This window comes from Poecilia formosa, unplaced genomic scaffold, assembly GCF_000485575.1.
Source record: "Poecilia formosa unplaced genomic scaffold, Poecilia_formosa-5.1.2 Scaffold11, whole genome shotgun sequence".
In the NCBI taxonomy this organism is placed as follows: domain Eukaryota; kingdom Metazoa; phylum Chordata; class Actinopteri; order Cyprinodontiformes; family Poeciliidae; genus Poecilia; species Poecilia formosa.
In genome coordinates this window covers 30,939-57,544 of record NW_006799950.1, presented here as the reverse complement: position 1 = coordinate 57,544, position 26,606 = coordinate 30,939, and the positions used below count along the sequence as shown (strand labels likewise).

The 26,606-nt window shown below is 41.0% G+C and overlaps 1 protein-coding gene and 1 long non-coding RNA gene across 4 annotated transcripts; one reads left to right on the top strand and one right to left on the bottom strand.

Moving 5' to 3' along the window:
* Positions 1-2,999: 2,999 nt before the first annotated feature.
* jupa (junction plakoglobin a) lies at positions 3,000-26,424 on the top strand. 3 transcript variants are annotated; one of them, XM_016666071.1, is made up of 17 exons: positions 3,016-3,109; positions 13,642-13,725; positions 14,145-14,194; positions 15,677-15,844; positions 15,931-16,184; positions 16,337-16,575; positions 18,729-18,930; positions 19,244-19,388; positions 19,553-19,656; positions 20,370-20,708; positions 21,041-21,190; positions 21,291-21,410; positions 21,811-21,961; positions 23,457-23,578; positions 23,721-23,757; positions 23,895-24,018; positions 25,438-26,424. In XM_016666071.1, exons 3-16 carry the CDS (start codon positions 14,182-14,184, stop codon positions 24,014-24,016), a joined length of 2,166 nt encoding a protein of 721 aa, XP_016521557.1. In that variant the 5' UTR covers positions 3,016-3,109; positions 13,642-13,725; positions 14,145-14,181; the 3' UTR covers positions 24,017-24,018; positions 25,438-26,424. The 3 variants fall into 3 exon arrangements, with proteins under 3 accessions (XP_007542912.1, XP_016521557.1, XP_016521563.1); XM_007542850.2 differs by lacking the exon at positions 13,642-13,725 and having other exon boundaries at positions 3,000-3,109; XM_016666077.1 differs by lacking the exons at positions 3,016-3,109; positions 13,642-13,725 and adding an exon at positions 13,898-13,989.
* On the bottom strand, positions 11,336-13,795 carry LOC103131244 (uncharacterized). The gene is made up of 3 exons (XR_475346.2): positions 13,707-13,795; positions 12,481-12,557; positions 11,336-12,234 (listed from the first exon to the last, which is right to left on the bottom strand). It is a non-coding gene; the product is annotated as an uncharacterized LOC103131244 (long non-coding RNA).
* Positions 26,425-26,606: the final 182 nt, after the last annotated feature.

Genomic DNA, 26,606 nt, shown 5'->3' with positions numbered 1-26,606 from the left:
GACTTTTGTTCAAATGCATGTGACGTGGGTACAACACGGGCTCTTTAACCTTTACCACAGAGGTTGCTGGAGAGAAATCAGGACTGAAATAAACAGTTCTTCCCCTTTTTCACGCATCACTACAGCTCTAGTTATAACGATACAGCTGATCAGCGCACAAAGCCAGTGGAGAAGGGGAAGAGACACAAAAGTCCTCCATGAAAAGTGAAACAGCAAACCTAACAGCAGCTAAATTTAGGGTTTGATCCCACTAATGTGCTTTTACATAATGCATCGCTATATTATTAATGCTGAAGCATCAGCGGGCTGTTACAGTCTGCCGGCAGAGCGGCTGCTGCTTTAAAACAGGAACACGACGGGAAAAAGGCAAAGCTCTGATTAATCATTTCACGTTGTCTCTCCTTAAGTTAGCGATGACTAAAAGATTCAAACACTTTAAACTAAAACTGCTAATAAATGACTCACCTGTAAGATATAATAACACACAACATTCGTAAGCTGCAGGGAGTCAAAAAAAATGAGTCATGAGGGATGGGAAAATACTTAGTATGTAGTGGAGAAAAACCTCCAAATAAATGAGAGGTTAACAGTAACATGCCACCAGATATATATTGTTTTTGTGCTTAGATTACTTAATATTTTGATCTGGTATTTTAATAACAACAGTAATAATAATTATATTTTTTTATTGTCATTATAGAAACCATGCAATAAAAATTACTCCACATATTTTATATTGTATTTAAATGTTTCAGATCTTAAAATAAATCAAGATAAATCAAGATAAATTTGAGAATAAATTACTCAAGATAGCTCGAGTAAACGCAAAAGGTTCTTTCTAATGATGAGATCATTCACTGAAATGATCCGAGCCAACCAGGTCTTACTGCAAGTGAAAAAAGCAATTGTCCACTTAAGCTCATCACTGACTGAGTCACCCTTGGCAGCAATAGTTGCCATTAAGCTTGTTTGATTACCGGCGATGAGTCTTTTGCAGTGGAGGATTGTTGCTTCATTCTTCTTTGCATCATTTTCGTTATTTGGTCACGTTGGTGGATTTTTGAGAGTGAACCGCCTTGCTGAGGTCATGCAACGACACTTTTTTTTTTATCTGAGTTCAAGTCCAGACTTTGATCAGGCCAATCAGGACTTTGTTTCGTTACTTTTGAGCCGTTCAGAGGTGGACTTGCTGATTTTAAGCATAACCCAGTTGCACTTCAGCTTAAAGTCACACTGATGGTATTCTCCTTCAGGATTTTTAGCCACAGAGAAGAATTTATGGACTCATCAGTTTTGGCAAGCTGTCCACGTCCTGAAGCAGCTAATTACTCCTAAATCCTCCATGTTTCACCATTGATAATATGCTGTTATTTTTCTGAGATGTCGTTATAGCTAAAAAGTTACAAAGAGATCCCTCTTTGTCTAAAAACTGCTGCTCACGTTTTTCCTGAAATCTTGGGGAACATTAAGATATTTTTAGTAAACACGAAGGATTTTGGTCAGCAGTAGTTTTGGTCTCAAAACACAAAACTCTTGCATGTCTCTTTGTTATTGTTGAATCATGACATTTAACCTTAACTGAGCCAGGTAAGGCCTGAAGAGCTTTAGATGTCGCTCCAAGTAATTTCGGAAGGTCAGGGACCCCTGGGAACGCTCACCTCCGTTTCATGTTTTCTTAATCTGTGGTTTTACTTTCCTGACAGACAGAAGTCCAGAACTTTGTTTCTAATATATTCTTGAATTTCTTAAGATCAGGGCATGATGGGTGGCTTTTAAGATCTTTTAGCTCACATCAGACAGCTTCTATTCAAGATCTTGATTCCCCAGGTAATCAGACCTGGGTGCGGCTCTGACTCTGAACTCTGTTCTCCAAACTAAACAAAACGTTAATCACAGTCAATTTCTGCTTTAGCAGGGACAACATTCCCACACTTAACATCCACGTATTCCTGGATAGTGTTTTCATTGTAAATGACATAATTTATGTATTTATTTTTTACTTTGTCTGGGTATCTTTGCCTGACATTAACATTTGTTTGATCTTATCATTTGATCTTAAAAACATGCTGCGTCAAAACAATAACTGAAAACTGTAAAATAAAAAGGCAGCTTTGAAGGCGAAAAAGATTGTACAGGAGGTTATATGCAAATCAATCCTTCTGTGAGATTATGCTAGTGAAATTAAAAAAAACTAATTATGTTAAGATACATATCCAAGTGTTTCTACATTAATTAGAATCACCAGCCATTTATTTTTAGGACAAAGTTGGTGCATTTGTGGACTTTTGGTGGTCATTTACTGTAATTTAATTGTTTTATTTGAAAAAAACTCCCAATGTGAAGAGAGACATGAAGAACCAGCACACATTTTCTCTAAGCGTTTCCGTCTTTTCTTCATAAAAGGGCTAAAACCTTAAATAAGTTCGTAAGAAATACAAATGAGAAGCGAAGATAATGGAGGGTATCTGTTTGTGAGATTTGGTGCGCTTCACTTCCCGGTGGCAGCAGTGACTCATTCAGCTGTCTGGTTTCGCTGTTATCAAGGTGTGGCCGAGCGTCACGCAGGTGGGAGGAAAATAAACCCAACATAGAGAGAAAAACAATGCAGACGGCCTCTGAACGTAAGAAATAAACTCATCTAGAACATTTTAAGTGGTGTTGTCTGTAAAGTATCGCTACTTAAACACCTATCAGTCTCCAGTGAACGTAAATGTGAGTAAAACCTAAAACCATTTTGTACTTTTGTGGAGGTTTTTTTATGGAAAGCAATACATACGCAACCAATGAAACAAACAAACAAACAAAAACAAAAAAAGACATATCTGCCTGCTACTGAAACGTAAAATACAAGTTTGTCTTTATCATTAAAACGACCAAGCGGTGTCTGGGGTGGTGGGGACATTGAGCAGAGCCCTTCCGGGTGGGGTCGCGCGATGAAGGGGTGGAGCCTTGCCGAGGTGACGCTCCTTTCACTACGTTTTTTTGTTCAGACCGCTGTCGACGAGCGACATTTGCAGGGGGAGAGAAGTCTATAGAAAGACGGACAAGTGTCCCCCAGAAAAGACCCCGGCCTGGGATTATCTGAGCATCTGTTGTGTGATTTCTAAAGGTAAGATTCACTCACATTCCCACTGGTTTTGCTGCTCCACAGACGTCTCCCACTGTGTTTTCCCCATATCTCCGCCTTTGTTTGCGCGTGAGCTTATTTAAAACTGCTTACATTTAGTTTTTTACGTGTAAAAATGCGTTTGTGTTATTTTGGGGTCGTGTTATCACAACTCACTTTCTGTTGGTTACAAATCCATGTTGGAGTTCATTTCCGCATACCTTAAACTCCTACGGCGTTTAAAGTTGATTTTACTCAAACTATCAGCTTGTTCTCAAAAGCTATGAAATATTTTCATACTCTAAATTTCTATGTCATTTGGTTTATGCGCTTTTACTGTATGTTCGCGTCCGAAAGTGGCAGGTGAGGTTGAGTCAGTCCTACCTGTCAGGAAATGTAGGGAATATTCAGTCAGGACATCCACAGAGGCTTCCGTTTTTTGTTGTAGGTCGTTTATTCTTCAATAATATGGTAAGTACATTTTACGGAGTATTTTTGTCAACCATCTGATAACTATTTTTGGAGATATTAGATATAGTGGGTGAAAAAAATAAGTTTAGTTTCCAGTAAAGTCCTGTAAAAACTTTTATATGTTAACTTAGTTGTTTCTTCCCGATGCCAAACATGAATAAGTGTAGTTTGGATGTGTGGAGCATTATTGTGTAATGTTGGCTCTCTGGCTGAAAGCTCATTGGATCAGACATTTGAAAGAAGACACCACACTAAAAGCCACCCCTTCATTTGCGTTGCAAGCCTTTATCTCTGCTTTTTTCCTATGACTACTTCCAAAAAATCAGGCATATTATGCTCTTTTAAAATGGTCTTGATCAGCGTTTTGTCATCTTCTCTGAAAGTTTTTTTTCTTTAAACATCACCTCTACACTCCACATTTTTAAAATATTTTTATTTATCAAGATAACTTTAAACATTTATGAGAAAATCTGTTTTCTAAAAAGAAAACGGCGTTTTAGACGAGCGTATATCTCAATGATATCATCTACTTTACCACTGCAGATCAATTTATTTGCCTCTATAGTTTCATTATTTGATAAATTTAGGCTTAAGTTGTAAATGTCCCTGTAAATTTGGATGAATCCCAGATGACTCTCATGAAGTGTGACAGATTATGATTAAATTAAGTACCAGTGACCTCCTGTTGATAAATAGCACTCATAAGCAGACTTTTAGGAAAGTATAGAACATTTCTCTTAACCATTAATTGCCAGAGTAGCTCCCAAACTTCCCCAAAATGGGTACAAATTGAAGGTTGGTCAGTAATATGTCCCCAAACAGGTCAATATGTGACCACTAAGCCATCGCCAGGGCAGGAATGAATTGATACTTATGCAGCATCTCCCAGGTTGGTGCAGTTCATTGTAAGGTCACCATACAACATCCCCAAGGGAGTCACGAACTGACGCTTCATCAGTAAGAAACATTGGCCTCTTTTTGTGCTAAATATAGGTAGGTACTTGATGACCAAAGCTGAAAAATTACCAGCACATTGTAAAATGAAATCAGAGGTACTTTAACTGTTGCTCTCCTGATTTCTGTGGGTTTTTTTCTTTCTTTTTTTCTTTCTTTCTTTCTTTTTTTTCTTTTTAAAGATGAGGCATTTTGTTCTGTCAGTTGGAGTAACAAACAATTTGGTCTCCATGGTATCAAGAAAATGTAAATTATCTTACAATTGCTGGGAAGTGCAGTAACGTTATAGATTTATAAGTCCACATTCCTGATACTTTTCATATCCATGTCTCCTGCCACTATCGGAGTGCTTCATCATCTAAAGATACACATCCAGTGTCGGCATTAAGAGCCATTAACTTCCTCCCACATGGTCTGAAGCATTGCTAGTATTACAACACGAAGGCCCAGCATAGAGAATATAATTCAAAATACCACATCCAGACAGTCTTTTGCACTTCACACTGATCCTGTGATGACTACTGTTTTGTGCAACTCTAATGTCAACCTGAGGTGCCCTACACCTTCGATGACTGTTTGAGGAGGGCTTAAAACTTGTGCCGGCACATCTTTAATTTGCAACCGTGTTTGCCGTGTTGACATTTGGATCATTAACTGTAATTGTATCATTTATTATTCTTGAGAGTGAATCATCACCAGTCATTACAACGCATGTGAACCAGAACCAACGTGCGCTGTGTGATATCCTGCTGGGTTTGAACGAATGCTTCCTGCTGGAGCCACTTAGTGTGCCGAGGATGGAACAGGACTTGGTTCTCTCGGTTGATGCCAATCTGGCTTGTAGTTTGGCACTAGACTGGGGCAAGTTTGGAAAGCTGTTCCTGTCTGCCCTCGGGGGAAAGGGTGGGATGATGGTCGGATGTCCCCAGGGGGGTGACTTACAGTAGATTTTGCGGTTACATCTGTGGATACATGGTGCTAATCCCTACCCCCTCCGTCTAATACCCTGATACTGTCCTACATTAGCGGACATTACACTTTTTAAAGGGGATTAGTGAAAGTCTTGTGTCCTGACCTCTTGGTTTATGTTTTTGTCTCTCCTGGATCTGGACCTGCTTCTGTCTGGGTCCAGTGATGCCCAACGGTGAACTTTCCACAGGCTCAGTTACAGTTTTTCACCGCACTCATTGTCTTTGAATGCATCGTGTTAAGCATTCTAGCGTCTCCATAGAGAGGGAACAACAAAGAGTTTTCCACTGAGGTTGGTGCGGTAAAAGTCTAATAGGTTGTGTATAGATTTGCCTTTCACCGGTATTTATTTAGCAATGAAGTTTTCAGTCCAAATATTTAAAACGATTATGGTTTTCTTTGCTGTTCTTTATTGGTGAAGCAGGGCCAGCAAGTAATCAAAATGTTGTTTTTATTGATTTAAAATGACAAAAGAATAAATAGACTGTAAGCCATCTAAAGTTTCTGTTATCATTATCAATAACCTAGCTGTTTTCCATAAAAATAATCCATTCATTTTACAGATTTCTGCTGTTTCTAACAAGTCATTCTCTTCCTACAGTTCTATATTGTTTACCAAGTATAGTTGGAAATGGCCAACAAAAGTCATTAAGGCAAATATTTACCATCAGCAGTTTGTTGAATCAAGTCACTCGCTTAAATGTCATGACCAATAACGTTTTTTTTCTCTCCTATACGTGACGGTCTTAAAACCCACACTGAGTACTACCAGGTTCATGTCAGGTCTTTAAAAAGATGCCTGAGTTAACTATGCATGAGTCCCGCAGCTTCCCGGTGGTATCGGTTCTGCTGCTTTTCCTCTAAAAACATTACTGCTGATAATTTTTTCATTGCTGTGGTGAGGAGGGAGGGATCTACATTCCAAGTCTGATTGAAGAGAAATTTTTTCACTGTTTGATGATCTGACAGCGACGGGTTGTGGCTGTTTTTGTGCGCCTCCTCCCTGTCCCTTAATTACACTTCTTTGAGATATTGAGGAAAGTGAAGACGGCTAGGGTGTGGCTGAAGCAGAAATAAATCAACTGGGAAGCTTTACTTGCTAGATAGGCGTCATGAAAAAGACTGCATTTCCTTCACATCTGTTTTGTCACATTTTGGGAAAAAGTGTGAAGCATTAGGTCTTGTTCTCTTTGTCCATTGCCTTTTAAGTCTCCCAGGAAGTCATGGGTTGTGAAAATTGTGCAACTTGACATTTGAGTAATCCAGAAACTGCGATGAATGTACGACAAGAAATACACGGGAGGTTACGGGGGTCTCTGAGTCAGGGTTTAATTCATTGAAGTAAATTACCTTATTTTAACATTTGCATGAGCTTAGTTGTAATGTATGACAACTGCAATTGTTCATCCTCTACGTAGTCTACTACAGATTTATAATAACACAAGAAACATAGCGTACAGAGACGGTAAATTACATTGATCCTAAACGACTGTACAGCTCTCTCAAGTATGTTTAGTTTGCTAATGCTACATTAAATGTTTGAAACTTGGCTTCAGAGATACTCCACATAAATGAATGATGCGGTACATTCATAAAAGTAGTACAGAGGTTTTTCATAACATTTGTCAAAGGAGGTGTGTGTGACCTACAGCTAGTTTCCATTAGCTATAGCATGCTAACACTAATGTTTATTGGATGTTTTAGCTATAATTTTATGTTCACTTTAGAGTGCAGACTAAATTCATCATGTGGTGCCTTCTTAAGTAGTACCAGTGTTTTTCACACAAGCCCAAATGGACTGTGTGACTTTGTGACATTGGCTAAGCAAGCTAATAACCTTAGCATGCTAGTGTTAGCATCCATGAAATGTTGCTTTGTTTTAACGACTATAATTTTTTCATCATGTGGTTTCTCACTTTATCAGTCGGAAAAGACCGTCGTGCCTGAGCTGATTTGGGTTAACATTAGCTTTATTAATAGTAGTGTTGATGGATTTAAAAATAAATATTTAAAACTAACTATTGCTCCTTACTGACCCTAAAGAGGATTTTTATGATTGTTCTTTTTTCCTCGGTTGCAGGCAGTAAAGCCATTTAAAAACATGCCACAGCTCTCAAAATGTTACTGAATGAGTATTTGTTGGATATTTCTGGATAATATAGGAAGTAATTTCTAAATGTCATAGGGACTGAGGTTCATGATTTGTTTGTGGATTTGTCAATAAAAATTTAATTTCCCTTTTGATATCATTAAAGTATTTTAAGCAGTCCTTGTTACTTGATTACATGCTGTTTTATGTTTACTAAATAGATAATTATCTATTTTGAACACTTTTTTTCCAGTCGTTTGACAAACTTTCTGTGTGCTTCTGATCTCTTTGTTCCCTAAGCAGCACATTCCTCCTCCTACCTGAAAAATTAATTATCTTTTGCATTTCCTCAGAGTTCAGGCAGACTCTAACTCATAGCACTGACGGCTCAAAGTGAAAATTCCCTCACAGGCCTTCAGACTGGGCTTTGACTGCAGATTTGTGCACTAAACTTGGCTTGTGAACACACAGAGTCATCATGATGTGCTTCAGTCCTTTTTTTGTTTGCACCCAGTGGGGAACTCTTGAGTAGTTTCCTTTTCAATATAGCAGAAGTCGGTGGGACAATGCGGCTACTCTTTTCCTCTCAGTCTCAAACAAAGTAACACAGGGCGCTCTCTGTGTTGTCAGTTCATCCTCTTCCTTCCTAACATCAGCCAAACACCATGGTTGGGGGGGGGGGAGATGTCTCTTCTTTTAAATCCAAAAAGGGGCCTGGAAAAACCTGAATCTCCCAGCAACGTTAGCTACTATGAATTCAATATTCTGGCGTTTTCGTTGTGTTGGTTCTGATACAGATTGCGGTTGGTGGACATGCATCCCCTCCTTGTTTTGTGAACTTTATTCCAGTGCAGGCTGTGCAAATGAGCTCTCACTGCGGCTTTTCACTCCTTCCGTCTTGTTATCAGGTCAGTGTAATGTGAATCTGGTCTGCGCTCGGGCACCTCCTCCGAGACCTCTCGCATTTCCTTTGATTCACAGTCGGATCCCACAGGGAGTAAACAGCTACGCTCCAGTTTACAGCCACCGTACTATATCCACTGGCCTAATTTGACTCATTAAAGTAGCGGCAGTGAATCAACTGACAGAACAAGGACTCTCAGCCATTCGGCTGCTGCCCATTTCGTTTCCCGTCAGTGGTCGACAGAGTTGTTTGGCTTATTTCCAGATAAACTGAGCAGGCGCATCTTGGATTAATTCAGTTTAATGTTGCCGTAGGAAACAGACATAATATGTTGGCTCTTTTTTGAGGATATGAAGGGTTAAACCTGGCACTGCTGTGGATTGGGCTTTATCGCCCGACGTTACGGTCACTTCAAAACGCTCTAAAAATGTGCCCTTCAAGCTCTGTTCCTCTTTATCTGCGCTTGTGGCGCTCAGACAAATGTCTCAGCGACTTTGAGCCTGTTTCATAGTAATTAGCAGTAGCTTAACTTCTCTAAACAAACTTCCTCTGTCTGATCACACTAACAGCTTTAGTGAGTCAGATAAGGTTGACCATCACTTCCTGTCACCCACCACATTAAATCCATTAGCTGTTCTCAAATCCTCACTTATTGATTCATAGCGAACTGTTTGCCTTTACAGCCTTTAAAGCCTGATCGGTTACTGTTGTCCAAGCAGAAGATGAGAAACCTGTGGCTTGGCGTCCAGGTGGACTTGGTACATAATACGTTAGGCTTTATTCTACTGGGATTGACGACTTTAAAATATGTGGGGAAATGATGAAGAGTTGTGTAAATTACTAAAAGTAGTTCCCACTGGATGGATTAGTAATGATACAGCTTTGTGGCCTAAGAAAACCAGCTAACTTTTTACTTTTAGCATCCATAAAGGATTTTAATTTGCAGGCATATGTATATATAATTTTCTTTTTTTTTTCCCCATCCACTGATCAAGTGATGTACTGAAATACTGCACAGAAGTTGAATGGTTAATATGTGTTATGTTTGTTGTTATTGTTGGCTTGTTTGTCAAGCCAAACAAGCTAATAGGCTACGATCATTAGCATTCTAACGTTTCAGGTTTCAACTGTACATTTTTATGATTTACTACATAGTGCACAAGATTCATGACATGACAGTAAAATGCAGCTACAAAGTTTGAACATATTATCAAACTATGCAGCTTTGCAGCTTAAGCTGACACATATCTAATGCACGCTTTGGTATTGTAATTCCAGTACAAATAACATTTAATAAGCTTGGTCGTGCACAAGAGATTAATTTTGTGGTAAAACTAGCAGCTCAGTGGCTCTACATCAGTATCTACTATCACCAAAACAGACGGTAATCTTTGCTAAAAGTGCTTCAGCGAAATCTGAAAATTTCTACTGTAAATCTACTTTAAAGTTTATTGAAAATGTGTCCCAATAATAGGCCTAAGTTAAAGTATTTTGGTCAAAATAAACCTTTTCTGCATTGAACAACATGGAGGATGGGACTCAGAGTGGCCGGACATTTGTTAAAGTCCTGGGTGTTGTTGAGGAGCGTGGGGTGTTCATGAAGTGGGGGGTGGCCTGTATTTCGCATCGTTCTCTGATCCAGATGGTGAAAGAAGCTTTACAGATGTGTGCTTCAATAATCTGCTTTATTTGCTTGTCAGCCCAAACATAAAACCAGCAAGTCTGTGAGAAATCAGATTTATACCAGATGGGGTAAAAGGCTTTTTTTGGTTGGTTTTTAAAAAAAAAAAAAAAAAAAACCCCCTAACGGAAAGGGGAATGGAAGAAAAAAAGCAAAAAATTTCTTTTCTTTTTTTGTGTGTGCAAATATTTGTAGCATGCTGCTGAGTAAAAATGACCTGTTTTTAAGAAGCTTTCACTTTTTTTTTCTGACATGCTGATCTCTGGTAGCCTAGTTGGCTGCTGGCCTGCAAGCGAGTCCAAATAGGGATAAGTTTTCTCATGTAGTTGTTGGCAAAAAGACAAATGAGCGTAATTCCTAAAACTTATTTTTGCTTTATTAGATTTGTGTGGGCCTAATGCTCTTAAGCAAGTGAATAAAGTCTACCAGAGAGACAAGCAACATCTCAGATGTTTTTCTTTGCCACCCTGCCTGCCAGAAAGGATTAAACCTAAATAAGAGATCAGCACAAACTCCTTGGAGCTTGTTAGGAATACGACTGGAATATGAGCAGAGTTCATCCCGGGGGCCCTGGAACCTGATTTATTCCTGCTGCGACACAAAGAAGAGCTTAGGACGGCGAAGTTTAGATGTGTCTGAATGGTTTTCGTTACCACACTCCTCTCCCTGGCCGTTTGGCAACCTGCAAACCTCAACGAGTGGAAGATGTTAGGAAATGTTGATATTCCCTGAAGGTGTATTCACCTTCACCCACGCAATCCTCCGCCGCACCCTTATCGGGAACCTGTTGTTGCTCCGGAGACACTCCCTGCTCGACTCGCCTGAGGGATGGGGGCAGAACTGCATGTTCTCACCACTGACAGCAGCCTTACTCATCTCTTTTGTCACAGCAGAGATGTCCCCTTATCTGATCATTTCAGCAGTTTTGACATGACGGCTGAGTCAGAGGAGTCTAAAATAAAAGTGGTGAAACTGTGAGAGATGTTTATGGTTTTTGCTGCAGAAGCGTCGCTCTCGGACGGATCGAATATGCAGCGTTAGCGTGGAATGTCACACCAGTGTTTCAGCAGCGAAAGCTGGAACATATCCACGTCTGCTTTGTCTGTCGCAACTTGCTCTCTGGCAGCTTTTCACTGATGCGCATTCCTGGTTTTACTGTGAAGGCAGTTTTTTTTTTTTTTTTTGGAAGAAGCCTCCTGAAGTCATTCTGTTGCCTAACAAGACGGGTGGGAGGCGCCGAGTGTGAAATGCGGGTTTCTCCCAGAGCTAGGGCCCTGTGTTACAGTTGTAGTGCTGGTGGTAAAGAACTGTGAGTGAAAAGAAGGCATCACTTATTAACTAGAAGAGAGCAAAGTCCAGTGTGAAGTTCACAATCTGACCAAGTATTTAACTATAACCCGGCTGATAAGACTCGAAACTCAGCAGGACGGTTAGAAAATAACATTTAAGCCCAGATCAACTCTTAGTTTTACTTTTGCTGTAATCTTCTGTTTTAAATCTTTTTATCACAGAAAGAGTTTAAGGTTGTTTCCGTAAGAGTTTGGGAATCTTATTAAAAGTGAAACAAAATCTCTGCAGCATCAAACATGAGTTGGGCCGGGAGATAAAACCTTCAACAAAACAGGTTTTATCCGATCGCAAGGCGATCGGCAGGGCGTGTCATCAGACTGAAATAGTTGACTGAACCCGCTGCCTCGCCTACGAGTAACAAAGCAGCACCAAATACTTTCCCTGGTTTCCAGAGAATGGCAACATGCTGTGGGGGGGGAAACAATGTCTTAAACCGCCTTTCAAAACTTTAACCAGAACCATTTATAGCATCAATCGATTTATTTCCATTAGCAGCTGGTGAATGTTGAGGATGTTTCTTCAGTAAATTGAAGCTGCCGCCTGTTTACTTGGAAAGGTGAGCGTGAATGTTGACTGTAAGAGCAGTTGTCAGCGGACGCTTGATGAGTCAGTGCATCATGTAGCTGCAAGTACAGACAATCCTCTGGGGCCTGGTCCTGTGGGGATGTCATGCCAGAGTCACTGCAGCTGAAACTCTGAGTGGCTGATCTCTGTGGAGGTGAACAGAGATAAAGAAACAAGTTGAAACATTACAAAACGTTCACATATTTTCTAAATTAAATATGGAGGATGGGGAGGGGAAGGTCAACAGTGCTTGTGTTGAAGCATTTTAGAGGGTTAAAACTACAAACTTCAGTGGTTTTTATTTTAATTTTATGTGATTTGACCAACACGCACATTTGAAGTAAAAAGAAAGTGGCACATGGTTGTTTTTTGCAAATAAAAAAATTTGAAACCTTCATTTTGTTTTCAGTTCCCTCTCCTCTTCGACTGCCAAAAAAAGCCCAGGATGGCCTGTGTTTCAGGATAAACTCTGCGGGTTAGGGAAGATTTTTCATTTTGAGAGAACATTGGTGAATAAACAACATTATAAAGAACAAGGAAGACAGGTCAGGGAGGGAGTTACAGAGAGGTTTTAAGCAGGATCAGGTTTAAAAATATCCCAAATTCTGAACACATCACGGAAAGACTTTCAGTACAAAAACAAAGAACTGAGACTTTGTACAAGCGTTTGTTTCTGTCCTCTTTTAATTCTTGCACTTTGTCACCCTGACTTTGTTTTTATAGCTCACCTTCTGCCAACGCAGCAGCTAGACATTATGTACCTTTGCCAGAGTTTGTTTTATTGGTTGTAATAACGGAAGATTCTGCCGTGCTAAAACCAGATGTCTCGCAGCAGCTTCGGGGATGGCCTTTTTTTTTTTTTTTTTTTTAATTCATCGTCTTGTTCTTTGAAATCTTTGTATACCTTGAGTCCATCATGAAACACGCACACAATGCGGCCCGGCAATTTGCCTAACAAAGCCGTCAGTGACAGCCAAAACATCTGAAAGCACTTGAAAGCAGCACAGTGTACGCATTGTGCTGGTTAGTCATGTGTCACAGGCAGTGGCAGGCAGCCATTATAAATGCAGATTTTCAAGGGAGTTTCTGTGGTGAATGTCATCTGAGCTGCAGAAATGTGGCGACCGTTTCCATGCGTGTCCCGACAGCGTTTGTTTACTCCGGAAAATAAAGACGCTGCACAAAGAATCTCGGCGCACGAAGAGAAAACGCTTGCGTTGACTAGGAGGAGACCATACATACAGATCCAGGTCCTGCTGCTCTGTTTTTTGGTTTTATTGCGACATCCACACAAATTCAACAATTTACTAGAGTGAAGCTGTATCTGGTTTGAGTCACTAATGTAGCATGAAGTATGATTACATGATGTCAAGGCGTGTAGAATGAGCGTGTGCTGGCAAGTTGCAGTGTAAATATGCAACCTGAAGAGAGGTTGGTGTGTAATTACACAACTGTATCTGAAACTGTTTTGATTACCATATGGACATATCTTAAAGCACATACACGTGAAGTATATTTAGTGTTTTCTCGTGTTTTGCTTTGTGGACGACGAGGTGTTGGCTCACTGTACAAACACACACACACACACACACACGCATAGAGACGCACTCAGGCTTACCAGAATCTAAACCTGACAGGCGAGTTGATCGTCATACGTCAGCAGGAGGCTGCTTCAAGCTGCTTGGGTGGGGACCTGGGGGTTAAAGGTCGTTGCTGAGAATTTCTGACATGCTTCTGTCTCTCCGCCCACTTCGCCCTCCCTCCTCCTGGAACCACAACGCTGCTGCTGCTGCTGCTGCCGCCGCTGCTGCCGCTGCTGCTTTGTGTTGTCGTTTTCAGGTCAGAGTGCCTGGCTGCAGGGTAGGAGGGTCCGGCTCGGGATCTGTCACGGTGGCAGACGAGTAAGCAAAACGACAGCGCTTGTGCAAGGAGGCAGAGAGTGTGCCAGAATGCTTAGCAATTCATGAAAGGATGGGCGTGGAGTCAGATGTGTCTTGATCATTTGGAGTGAAGGAAATCTGTGGGAATCATTATTTTATTTCTCTGCATATTTCAGGTTGGCTCCGTCGTTGCTCCTTTGATAACGGACAAGGATGGAGATGCACAGTAAGTCGTTTTTTGTTTTTTTTTATAATTTCTCTGCATTTCTTTTCTTCGCTGCCTGTTTTAGTGATGTTGTCGTTTTTATCCACTGCATTCTTTTCACAGTCGTGTCATATTACAGTTATGTGGTTTCCCCCTTTTGTCTGGCTCGTGCAATGACTTAAAATGGCCTGAATTTTATGTTGAATTTAATAATTTCTGTAGCATGATGGAGATCCATCCTGCAGCTCTTGGAGGTTTAGACCTGCTCAAACTGCAATGAAGGGAAAAGCTAATCGACTCTTATGTTGGTAGCTGATGTTTTCAGGTCACGAGTGATTAAATAGAATAAATGCTATAAATAATTTAAACCAACACAGAACAAAATCTGATGTTGAAATAATCAATTAGTAGAATTAAGCTAATTAACTTGCCAGATAAACTAGTTGATTATCTACTAAATTATTATAAAATATTTTTTTCTGAAGCATTAAAAAAATCAAGTTTTGCAAAATCTGAAAAAAGTTTCAGTAAATACGATGAAGTATTTCTTCTGAAACTTGCAGTGCAACACTCAAGTTTTGCTCTTTTGTTTTGTGTGTTTTTTATACCCTAGAATAAAATTGTATCATACTAGCCAGACTGAGCTCTGTATGACAACTGATTGAGATGTTTTAATAAATATTTTGTGTTTTTAATGGAAATTCAAATTCAACTCAAACTTTTTCAGCATCTGTATATTTGACATTCCGTCTCTAAAACTGACATAGAAAATTATTGCAGTTATTATCTCTAGATCTACTTTCCTGAGGAATAAACAAAGTTAAAATCAGACGGGGAGACTCGCACAAAAATAATTCTTTGAATTTTATCAAAATAACTTTTTATTTAATATTTTAAAGGTTAGGATCACATTAATGGCTTTATTTATGAGATAGGTTTTTAATTATAACCTGTCAAAAGTTCAATTATTGTTTTCTTGCGTTAAGCATAAGTTTCATCTTTTTGAAACAACTTCGTGTTCAAGAATGGTCGATGACTAACAGATCAAATTTAAGTAAAATATACATTTTTCTTTAATCAGAGTTGACTCTGATAACATAGAGGCTGAAATACTGTCAGTAATCTTTTTGAAAATAAATGTTCTTGTCCTCAATAGTTTAGTTTTTAGTGTTCTCACTTCAGCTTGGCATCAGACACAAAGATTTCTGAAATCTAGTAGCTAAATTTCTGTTCAAGTTGCAGCATGTAACTTTTATAAAAGTAGTTTTTTACATATTAAAACATTTCATTTCTAAACATAAAACTGACAGTATAACTAGTCAGATAATCAGTGAAAACCTCGAGCTCCTCTGCCTCTTCCGTGTGGTCCTACTGCCATCGGCAGAAATAAACCTCTCCTGGTCTGAATCAACCAGTCGGATCCAGTGGGAGGGATCTGATCTCAGGAATTTAAATGTACCTGCACCATTTCTGATCTCCTCTTCCTATTTTTGTGTTTTCCAGTGAGTGAGATGGACAGTGGCAGGGCGAAGGTCAGCGAGTGGAGTCAGTCGTATTACGGTCACGACTCGGGCATCCAGTCTGGAGCCACCACCATCAGAGACGATGACGGCGACTACACAACCACCACGCGCTACGTCACAACCACCACCGTCACCAAAGAGCAGCCCGGTGAGACAAGGCAGTCGTAAAAAGGACCAGTTTTGTGCAAATTTCTCTTTCGATGTCAGTTTGACCACCGCTTTGCTGTATTCCAGACATGGACACCCAGTACACACTGAGCAGAGCTCAGCGTGTTCGGGCTGCGATGTTCCCCGAGTCGTTGGAAGAAGGCACCGCCATCCTGTCGACTCAGACAGACCCGTCCCAGATGACCAACGTCCAGCGGCTGGCCGAGCCCTCCCAGATGCTCAAACAGGCCATCGTCCATCTGATCAACTACCAGGACGACGCCGAGCTGGCCACCAGGGCCATCCCGGAGCTCACCAAGCTGCTCAACGACGAAGATGAGGTGATGAACACGGGGACGTGCAGCCAAGCTAAATCTGGCTTGACTGAAATGTTGTCGGTTCATTTTGTTTATTATCAAAAAAAAAAAATTAGCCAGCACTACAACAGTCGAATAAAAACTCTCCCCTCCCTAAATATTTAATCTCTAAACAGGTGGTGGTCAGCAAGGCGGCACAGATTGTGAACCAGCTGACCCATAAGGAGGCGTCCCGCCGCGCCCTCATGCAGTCCCCTCAGATGGTGGCGGCGGTGGTCCGGGCCTTGCAGAACTCAAACAATATGGACACCACCAAGGCCGCAGCCAGCATCCTCCACAACTTGTCCCACCAGAGGGAGGGCCTGCTCGCCATCTTCAAGTCGGGAGGCATCCCCGCTCTTGTCCGCATGCTCAGGTACTGCTGGGAAACGGACGTCACGTCCTGCTCCTCATTTACTATACACACCACAGGAGTTTGTCTCCTCTGCAACATTTAAGGTTAAGAAGAACTGCCTCCCACCTCGCCTCGTTCGCCAATCGCTGGGTTCTGTTACCGTATTTTCTCAACCTGTAGCTGATATTTTCTCCCAGTTGGAGGTTTTATGAGCTGCTCCAACATGGTTTGAATTGAGTCCTGACTTCACATCACATAAACCACTCATAGTTACATCATTTGGCTCAGGATGTGTCCCACTCAGCACTTCAGATTAGATCTATGGCCTGAGCCCAACCCAAAAGTTTGGGCCACAACTATTTGCTTTATGTACGGCACAAGGAAAACCAAACATGAATGCACCACATAAAGTTCTACTTATCTACTTATTAGTGTAAACAGAGGAGCAAATAGTTTAACTTGTTCAGGAAACGAACAGGGTGGAGAAGTTAATCAGGCTGTAACAAACAGAGCTCTGTCCCGCTGGAGCAGCGGCAGAGATGGGCTCCTTTCAGTCACACGTCCCCGACGATTTACGGTTAACTCACCCTGTGGTTACAACAACCGACAAGATGGAGCCGGAAGATGCTAAAGCTAAAAACAGGAGAAGTTGCTCTGCTTTTAAATGAAAAGGAAAGCAGCAAAATCTTACTTAAAATATGTCAGGTTCACTTATTTACTTGGACACAATGCCTATGGGCTCAAGCCAGATCGGGTTGGATTTTTTTTGTTGTTGTTTTGTTAAGCTTGATCTAAACTCTGCTCTACACAAACGGCTGCAACCTTTAAGAAACCTGCGTCTTACTAACGATGTTGTGTTTCCACACAGTTTTAATTCACACCTTTGAGAATTTGGCTCATGATACAATGCAGACTAAAACATACAGAAGATATGTTCTGCTCCTCCATAAATCCAGTTCTTTGAATGTCATAAAATGTAAAGACTACTGGTTTAACTTCGTTCTTTGCGAGTCTCGATCAGGCCGAGGACATTTGGGAACGACAGGCAGAGCCGAGACGCCATCAGAGACACAGAGCTGACACAGCCAACGCAGTCTCTCTTTAGCTCAGCGCTATTGTAAGGGCTTAAAAACTCATATTGGTGGTTAAAACCCAAATTTGTTAATTCTACAAAATGACTTGCAAGTCTTTCACGCAAAAACCAACCATTTATTTATTCTTTATGCCTTTTTTAAAAAGCTGCTCGCTGGCTGTCGATACAGGCGGCACAGCAACAATATGAGTTGTTGAGTTCATTCCCAGATTGATTTAAAACTTAAATGTCGCACCCGTCTACTGTTTGAAATCGTGTCAAGACTTCCCAAGAATTTCCCCTGCAGAGAAATATTGTTGGTAAAACATTTAGCCACTGGCTCTGTTCCATCTTCAGTAACCAGAACAGGAAACAAAATGCAAAAAGAAAAAAAAAACAACAAATTGTTAGATTTAATTGCAGGGTTGGGAGTGCAGTGAACTGGTCACATCCAACTTTCTTCATTCAGACAGACGGCTTGTTGGTCTGGATGAAAGCTGGAAGTGATTCTCTCAGTGTTGCTGCTTCTGACTCAGCCTGTCATTTCACAGATATTAAAATGAATCCACTCCCAGCACGTCACTCTTATTCATCGCCACATTTTTTTTTTTCTCAGACAGCTTAGGTCTGCAGATTTTATCTGTTTCCTTGAAAATTTCAGAAGTTGCACTGTAACATATTGGAACATAATGTTTCTGATGCATTAAAGAGCCTCGTGAAATGTTGTTGACTGAAACTGAAAATATAAAAGTAATGTCAACTACACTCGTGTATGAAAATTGGATCAAAACTAAACTTAAAAAAAAGTCAGATATGAAGGTGATTATCACTTTTATGAACTAATAAATGTCTGAAGATGAGAACTCAATCAGATATAATTGTAGCCATCTAAAAAAAAAGAAAAAAGAAAGGTAGAACTGACTATTTAATAATCCACTCCATTCTTTAACTAATTTCTTTTTCTTTAATAAACTGTTTTCCTTTAAGTTGTACATCAACCTAAAGAGGTTTTCCTCTGATTTCCTTTTTTCATATTAAGGAAACTCAGTTGACTAAAACATGGTAGGATTTTTTAAAATAATGTGAGTTTTCTTGTCTTCAGCTCTCCGCTAGAGTCTGTGCTGTTCTACGCCATCACCACACTTCACAACCTGCTGCTGCACCAGGAGGGAGCCAAGATGGCCGTGCGTCTGGCCGACGGACTGCAAAGGATGGTCCCGCTGCTGAAGAAGACCAACCCCAAGTTCCTGGCCATCACCACGGACTGTCTGCAGCTGCTGTCGTACGGCAACCAGGAGAGCAAGGTCTGCTTTTATTACGTTTTGTGCTCTTGAAGCCAGGACACATACTTGGAGAGCTGCCAAGACCAGCAGCAGGAAGGTGTTTAGTGTCGGGTGTGGCATGAGAACCGAGCCGTTCAGGTGACGGCATGGGTGCGGTTAAGTTTTTTATGATTGAAATAATAAGAAAGGGTTTAAGTGGGGTTAATCTGCCTGGACAAGCTACGGTTTTGCTGATTTGAGATAAAAAAAATGTGTTGTTTCCTCATGGAGAGATTAAGACAATTCTGGACTGGGTAAAAGCCGTACGCTTTAACGCTGCGTCTCTGTGCAACAGCTGATCATTCTCGCCAACGGAGGTCCTGAAGGTCTTGTTCACATCATGAAGAACTACAACTACGAGAAGTTGCTTTGGACCACGAGCCGCGTCCTCAAAGTCCTCTCTGTGTGCCCCAGCAACAAGCCAGCCATCGTGGAGGCCGGTATGTAACGTGTGCAGCATGTGAGAGAAAACACCTGTGTGTGTGTGTGCGCAGGGGAGTCGGGCCGCGCTTTTTGAGCAGCACCGACGCCCCTAGCGCACTGAATCTGCGTTTATGAGACGTCATTGAGAGCTGAGTGGGTTTTTTCCTTCTCCTTTCTTCAGGTGGGATGCAGGCCCTTGGTAAACACCTGCAAGGCTCCAGCCAGCGTTTGCAGCAGAACTGCCTGTGGACCCTCAGAAACCTGTCCGATGCTGCAACAAAGCAGGTCCTAATTCACTTCTTAAGCACATCCTCGTTCCTCATTTGCCTAAAGATTCCAACAACACACTTGATCTGAAGCCGAACGGTCGACACGCAGTCAAGTGGTTTTGGACTGTTTGTATTTGTGCACACCTGTCATATAACGGCACAGACCACACGGGGGACACCGCTCCCGCTTCAGTATACGTCACTCCCCGACCTGCCGGGGATCCCCTCCCCACTTCCTCTGTTCTGCTTTTAGGAGACTGTCAGAGAGCAACACACAGGCGGCCTCCTTTGTGAATGACGTTACAATTTCCATCCAGAAAAATTAACCATTTGCCCAATCATGTAGGAGTTATTTAGTGAAGAATCGAACAAATGTACGACAAGTTCGTCAAAAACTTATCATCAAAAGTTTTTGACGGACTTTTGATGATAAAAGTTCGTCAAAAGTGTTTATGACTCCTACAGATACAAAACCCAGATAGTTTAAGAGAAATATCAGCAGTGCTGCCAGAGCGCGATTCCTCATAAAACACAGCGACGAACTTCTAACCGGTCACACAACACTTAGCACAGAGCTCTGTCGAAACACTTCAACCCGGGGCCTCTGCGAACAACACAACGCGATTTTTACCACACACCTACGTCAACGACAACCGATTCCGGCGCTTCGCGTGGAGTGTGTCCATCCAGCACACGACTGATCCGAACCTCCTCATTCTACCCATTCAGGAAGGAGTCGAATCCCTCCTGCAGATTCTGGTGGCGCTCCTCAGCGCAGACGACATCAACATGCTCACCTGCGCCACCGGCATCCTGTCCAACCTCACGTGCAACAACAGCAACAACAAATCTCTGGTCACCCAACACAACGGCATCGAGTCGCTGATCCACGCCATACTGCGTGCCGGGGAAAAGGAGGACGTGATCGAGCCGGCGGTCTGCGCCCTGCGACATCTGACCTCGCGCCACCAGGACGCCGAGTTGGCGCAGCACGCCGTGAGGAACCACTACGGCATCCCAGCTATCGTCAAGCTGCTCAACATGCCCTACTACTGGCCGGTCATCAAGGTAGACGAGTGAATGTAAAGGAGAGAAATGTGTGCGTCTGCTGAAGTGTTTTGTGTGATGTAGACAATAGGCTAGTGTTTTATTTTTAAAAAAAAGTTTAAATAGATTTTTAAAAGAATCATCATCAAGGAACTCCAAGGTAAATGCAGGGACAGATGGTTAATGACGGTGTCCAAGTGGACAAAGCGTCACGCAGCTTGAAGGAGCATGGCAGACGGAAATGGTTCAGTTAAAAACAAAAGCGAAGGCCCATTTTTTTTTTACTCTTAGTTACAAATCAATTATGGACATAGTGCATTAACAGTGTCTTCCTGCCTCTTTCCCCTCTGCAGGCTGCTGTTGGGCTGCTCCGTAACCTGGCCTTGTGCCCAGAAAACCAGGCTCCGCTCAGGGATGCAAACGCCGTCCCCCGTCTGGTCAACCTGCTGATCAAGGCCCACCAGGACAATCAGAAAACTAGTGCATCCCCTCAGTCTTACCAGGTACCTGACGGGTTCTGGCTTGTTTTACTACGATAGACATAAAAAAATAAAATTAAATCTTGCCTTTCCAAGGATAATCTCTGATATCTTTCAATCTCAGGATGGAGTGAGGATGGAGGAGATTGTGGAGGGTTGCACAGGAGCCTTGCACATCCTGGCAAGAGATCCCACGAATAGAGCTCAAATTGCCACCTTGGATACAATTCCACTCTTTGTCCAGGTAACAAACTCAGAACTGGGCCATAGCGGGTCAGTCGTCTTCTCACAGCATTATTGTCATGGTGCTTTCAGAAGAATCCTATGAGAAATGTAACATCTTATCCAATTATTTTCATAAAGACAATTTGTTCCACTGTAAAAATAATTGTTCATATGTAGACTTGAAGCCAAAACTGTGGAAATAAGAAAAAAAGTTTAGTACCCTTAATTTCAGCCAGCTAACCGGCAGTGTACAGCAAAGCTACAGCATTACTCTTCACCTCTGGCATCTTAAGACGACACTTGACGACATGTGCAGGAAACATTTTAAAACATTTTTAAACCCTGACACTAACCAGCCTGTGACTTCTGTGTAAGGAATTATTTTTCCCCCTCTAACACGTACTCTCTCATCTCTGCAGCTCCTCTACTCCCCGGTGGACAACGTGAAGCGCGTGGCGGCAGGCGTGCTGTGTGAGCTGGCCCTGGACAGACAGAGCGCTGACCTTATCGACGGAGAGGGAGCTTCAGCTCCACTGATGGAGCTGCTGCACTCCAACAATGAGGGCATCGGTACGCTGCATATACATCACAGCTCAATTAGCTTCTTGCAATGTTGCTCTGAGTCACAGTTGGAGAGAAAGGCAGTCGATTTCTGGACGTGCTGAACTTGCTGTACGAGCAATCTCCAGATATTTGGCCTCAACTTATCATTTCCAGTATTACTTCTGCCTAACATTGTGTTGATCGACGCGAACAAAGATTTTAAATATTACCTATTATTTTAGATGCTGACTTTAAATTATTTTGCATAACTGCTTCTGCTTAGTAGCTTCTTAATTATTAACGAACAACTAAATATATATGCCAAGAAGTGAATCTACAAGGTATATCCTATTTTTAAATCATGCCTACTTTCTCCCCTACAGTTTGCATATAAAACCCAAACAGTTGGTGGTTTCTAACTAGCCAACTTCAAAGCTAATTAGCAACATATCTTTACTCCAGCTAAGCTAGCAAAGGCTTAACTTCTGGTATCAAGTAAGAAAGTTTGAAGTTAACTAAGCTGATTTATCATAGTTGGTGATAAATAGCCAACCTAGTTAGGGTGCCTTAACATCAGCTGAGCTCCTTAAATCACAATTAAATGATCTGTTTTGAGGTGGACAGTATAACTCGTTACTTATACCGGGCAGGACGTTGTTCTGCCGTCTAATATAAAGTTCAATTAAACTTTTGATGTTCCTCGACAGCCTCTTATATTTACTTCCCCAGCTGCAGGCAAGCTATTGGCCTCATCCTAAAGTGAACTAATTTCTCTCATAGTACAGTTGGAGTAGAAACTCTGTTAATGACTCATGCCCAAATTATGTCCCCCTGCTGCACCACAGCAGCTGCTCTAATTACATCCACAACCCTCAAAAACATTCAGGGCCATCTGGGGTTCCCCCACCCACCCAAAATCTGCTTCAGGCTCCACGAAGCAAAAATTAGTTACAAAAAGAAGCTACAAAAATATGAGAGTATTTTTTATAATTATTATCATCATTCCGGATAGATTTGTGATTTTAGTGTTAGTGTTTAGTGTCGAAAACATTGACAGAGTTGCAGTTTGGTGTCATCTTTCGGTGTGGGAAGTGGAGACCGAAAGAGCTTGATTTAACTTCAAAGATTGTTAATTTGACAAAACCAACACTTCCTTACATTTGGAGAGGCAAACTTGTTACCTTTGAATGACCGACAGTCTTTAGATGCAGGAGCATTTGTTTAGACTAGAGGCCAGCACTGAATCTCTAACACCCAATAAGTTGTGAAAGCTCCAGGCCAAACCAAACAACATACAGAAATACAATCGGCGCAAAAAAACAAAATCCTCACAACTTTAATCTTTGGGTCCTTATATTTTATATTTGATGCAGTAAATTGAGTTGGGATTCCAACATGGGTTTACACCTACAACTGCGCGTACAAATCAATCCCTTTAAAGACTTGGGGGCACTCCTGAAGTTTTTCTTTTCCAAATTTATTTATTTGTGGATCACTGATCGTTTTGATTCTTTCTCTCCAGCTACCTACGCTGCTGCTGTCCTCTACCGCATTTCCGAAGATAAGAACGCCGACTACAAGAAGCGCGTCTCCGTGGAGCTCACGCACTCTCTGTTCAAACACGACCCTGCGGCCTGGGAGTCGGTGAGTGTGTGGCGCCCTCTGCTGTCTAAATGCCGCATTCTACCTCCAACACATCAGTACTATATTAGACAGTTGTGTCTTTTTATGTTAATCTAGTCTTGAACAAGTGAATAAATGTAAATCTGTGGCCTTCTTGTGACAGGCCCACAACACTATCCTGGAAGGAGGCTTTCAAGATGGTGAGTAACTGTGACTCATTTCTCTAATTTCCTTTTATGGTCTTTTTTTTTTTGTCAGTTTTCTAAAAATGTGGAGTGAAATCCATGGTTGCTGTAAATACAGCAGGGAGCTAATAAAAACATGTAACTCCTTACAGAAACAGACGGTTACCAACCCTATCCATACCAAGGTGAGATGCCAATGGAAGGCTTTGACGGACAAATGATGGGAGATGACTTTCAAGGAACGAACTTCAACAATAGACCCTACGAATATTAACGGTTAGTATGCGACGACACGAGCAGCTAACGCATTCACATTTTAACTTCAGTGTATTTCTACTGGGATTCGTGATAAACAAAGTGGACAGAGTTGCCAAAATCTGTTAGCTGTGTGTGTCCAAAATCTGGCTCTTATGGAAGAGTGTGGAGATGTTGAGAGATTTTCTGGCATATGAAGGTCATGAAGACGGAAGAAGCTGCTGTGGTCGAATGAAACCAAAGTTACGTTTTTCTTGGCTTGAATACAAAAGGCTTTGTGTACTGTAGCACCTAGCGTGGCACTGGCAGCATAATGCTGTGTGGATGCTTTTCTTAATCAGGACAGGGAAGACGGAGCTTCATTCGAGAGCTGCTGAGAGTTTCTAAAAAGACGGGAAGGTGAAGGTTCACCTTCACTGAACACAGTCTGATTGGACCATCACAACACAACAGTGTTGTTTGGTTCAGGCCATTATATCGCAGGTCTAAGTCTAGATCTATAGCTCAGTTCAATTCAAGACTTGAAAATCGATGCTAATTTGAACCGTTTTGCAAATGAAGGCCAAGGAAAAAACTCATTTTGTCAATATTTATAATCTTACACCAGATGGTATCTGGAAAACAACTTGCGATGCCTTGTTCTTTAGATTTATTTAATAGTTTTAATAACAGACAAAAAGAATTGATTCTAAAAAAAAAAGAAAACTATATAAATATTGATGGCAGTATTATGTTGTTTTTAGCTGCCAGGTTTCTCACACATTTCTCTGCAGCTTCAGCAGGTTTGCTTTGTGTGACTGCTACATTACTGTGATGTTATAAAGTTGGACATGAACAAAGTTTCACTCCAAATATTTAACCAAATATTTTCAGATGTGAAAAGTGGAATAGAAACTATTTTAAATACTCTGTGCTTAGATGGTCCATTTCTTCCCATGTAGGATTCATTGGGGCTGCACAATGTTGGTAAAACATGTCATTGTGATCTTGTGGGGGAAAAAAATGCAATGCTATTATTTAATATTCCTACAATTGATTGTCATCTTCCACTTTCCTATCCTACGACACGTACATATTTATTAATCTTCATCTGATTAAAACTGAAATTTGATATATTGTGCAGCAGCTCTAATATCTGTGGAGGGAGGGGGAGGGAATATCAACTGTATTTCAGTCCACCTTACTTCTTCAAATCTCAGGGATTAGCATCATGGCGTCACAGTTGCTGCAGGTTTATGGCTCTGGAGTACCGAGAACTTTTTGTCAAGTTAAAAAAAAAGAAAAACGGTTTCAGATTGATGTGACGGAACATGTCCAAAATGATTCTGATTATGAATTTGCATGAACATACGTCATGGACAACACACAGTGACTGAGCTTAACCAACCGAGACGTTGTAGAAAAACCTTCATCGGATCATTTTCTCCTTCCTGCTCACAGGATGCTGGACGAGACGAGAGGCTGAAGACCTGAAGTGGGATTCTGTAGTCGAGAGAAGAGAAAACATTCACTCCCTCTGCTCTCCACCTGCTGTAAAATATGCAATTATCGTCAAATATGGGACTCATAATCTTAAGAGGGCTCAACTTTGTGTTTTGTTTTGTTTTTTTTAATATAGAAAGAATAATTGATTTTTAATAATGACAGCTTTTAAGTTTTTTGGTTTAAAAAAAATAAATAAAACATTTAGGAGTGTGTGCATGCGTGTGTGTGTATGTGTGTGTGAATGTGTTTAGGCTTCTGGGTGGGTGGTCTATGCCAAAGAGATTTTTGTCTTGTGATGATAATCATGTAGCCTCCCTTTTTTATTATTATTATTTTAACAATCAAGAAATAATATTTGAGAACACTGCCAGAGGTGGCTCAATGTGCACAGTGCACCTACTCACTTCTCTGTTTTAGGCCTTTTGTTTTTTCTAACATCACTGTTTTGACTGTAGTTTTGACACTTTGTACTGTCGTCGTTCTCCCGCTGTGAGCCAGAAATCGATTCACTAACTTGTTCTTCAGGTGATAATTCAACAGAAGGGAACAAAGATGCTTAAAGCGACCCGACCCGAGCTGAGCTGAGCTGTTGGCTACTCTTACGTAATCAGTTGTTTTACTAAAACTGGACATGTTTTTCTTTTCTGATTTACTGTTTTTATAAGTTGTTCACTTGGAGAACTTCAGTGTATATCTTCCATAAATTTAGCAGAGATGTCTGTCTTTCTTTATTTTGTTGTTTTTTTTGAAGTGAATTTTAAAAAGAAACTGATCTGTAGCTGTGGTTGAAATCACAACGAGGATTGTTGGAGATGAGATGATGGAGTCCGGATGGCCCCGCAGCTGCCAGCGAACTACTGACAGGGAAATCTTGCTTTCTATTTCATAAAGAGTTTTTACTGAGATTTTGTTTAATAAAATAAAGGATATATTAAAAATGCATCTCTGTCCATACTTTTTACAGTTTAAAAAAGCCCAACATGATTCTTTAAGATGTTACTTCACTGGTATTGGCGTATGTGATGATGCAAAAATCACATTTATCTTGATACAGTTTAGTTCTTTAAAGTGTCAATTTACAACAAATGTAACATAAATACAAGCAATAATAAATCCATGATGTA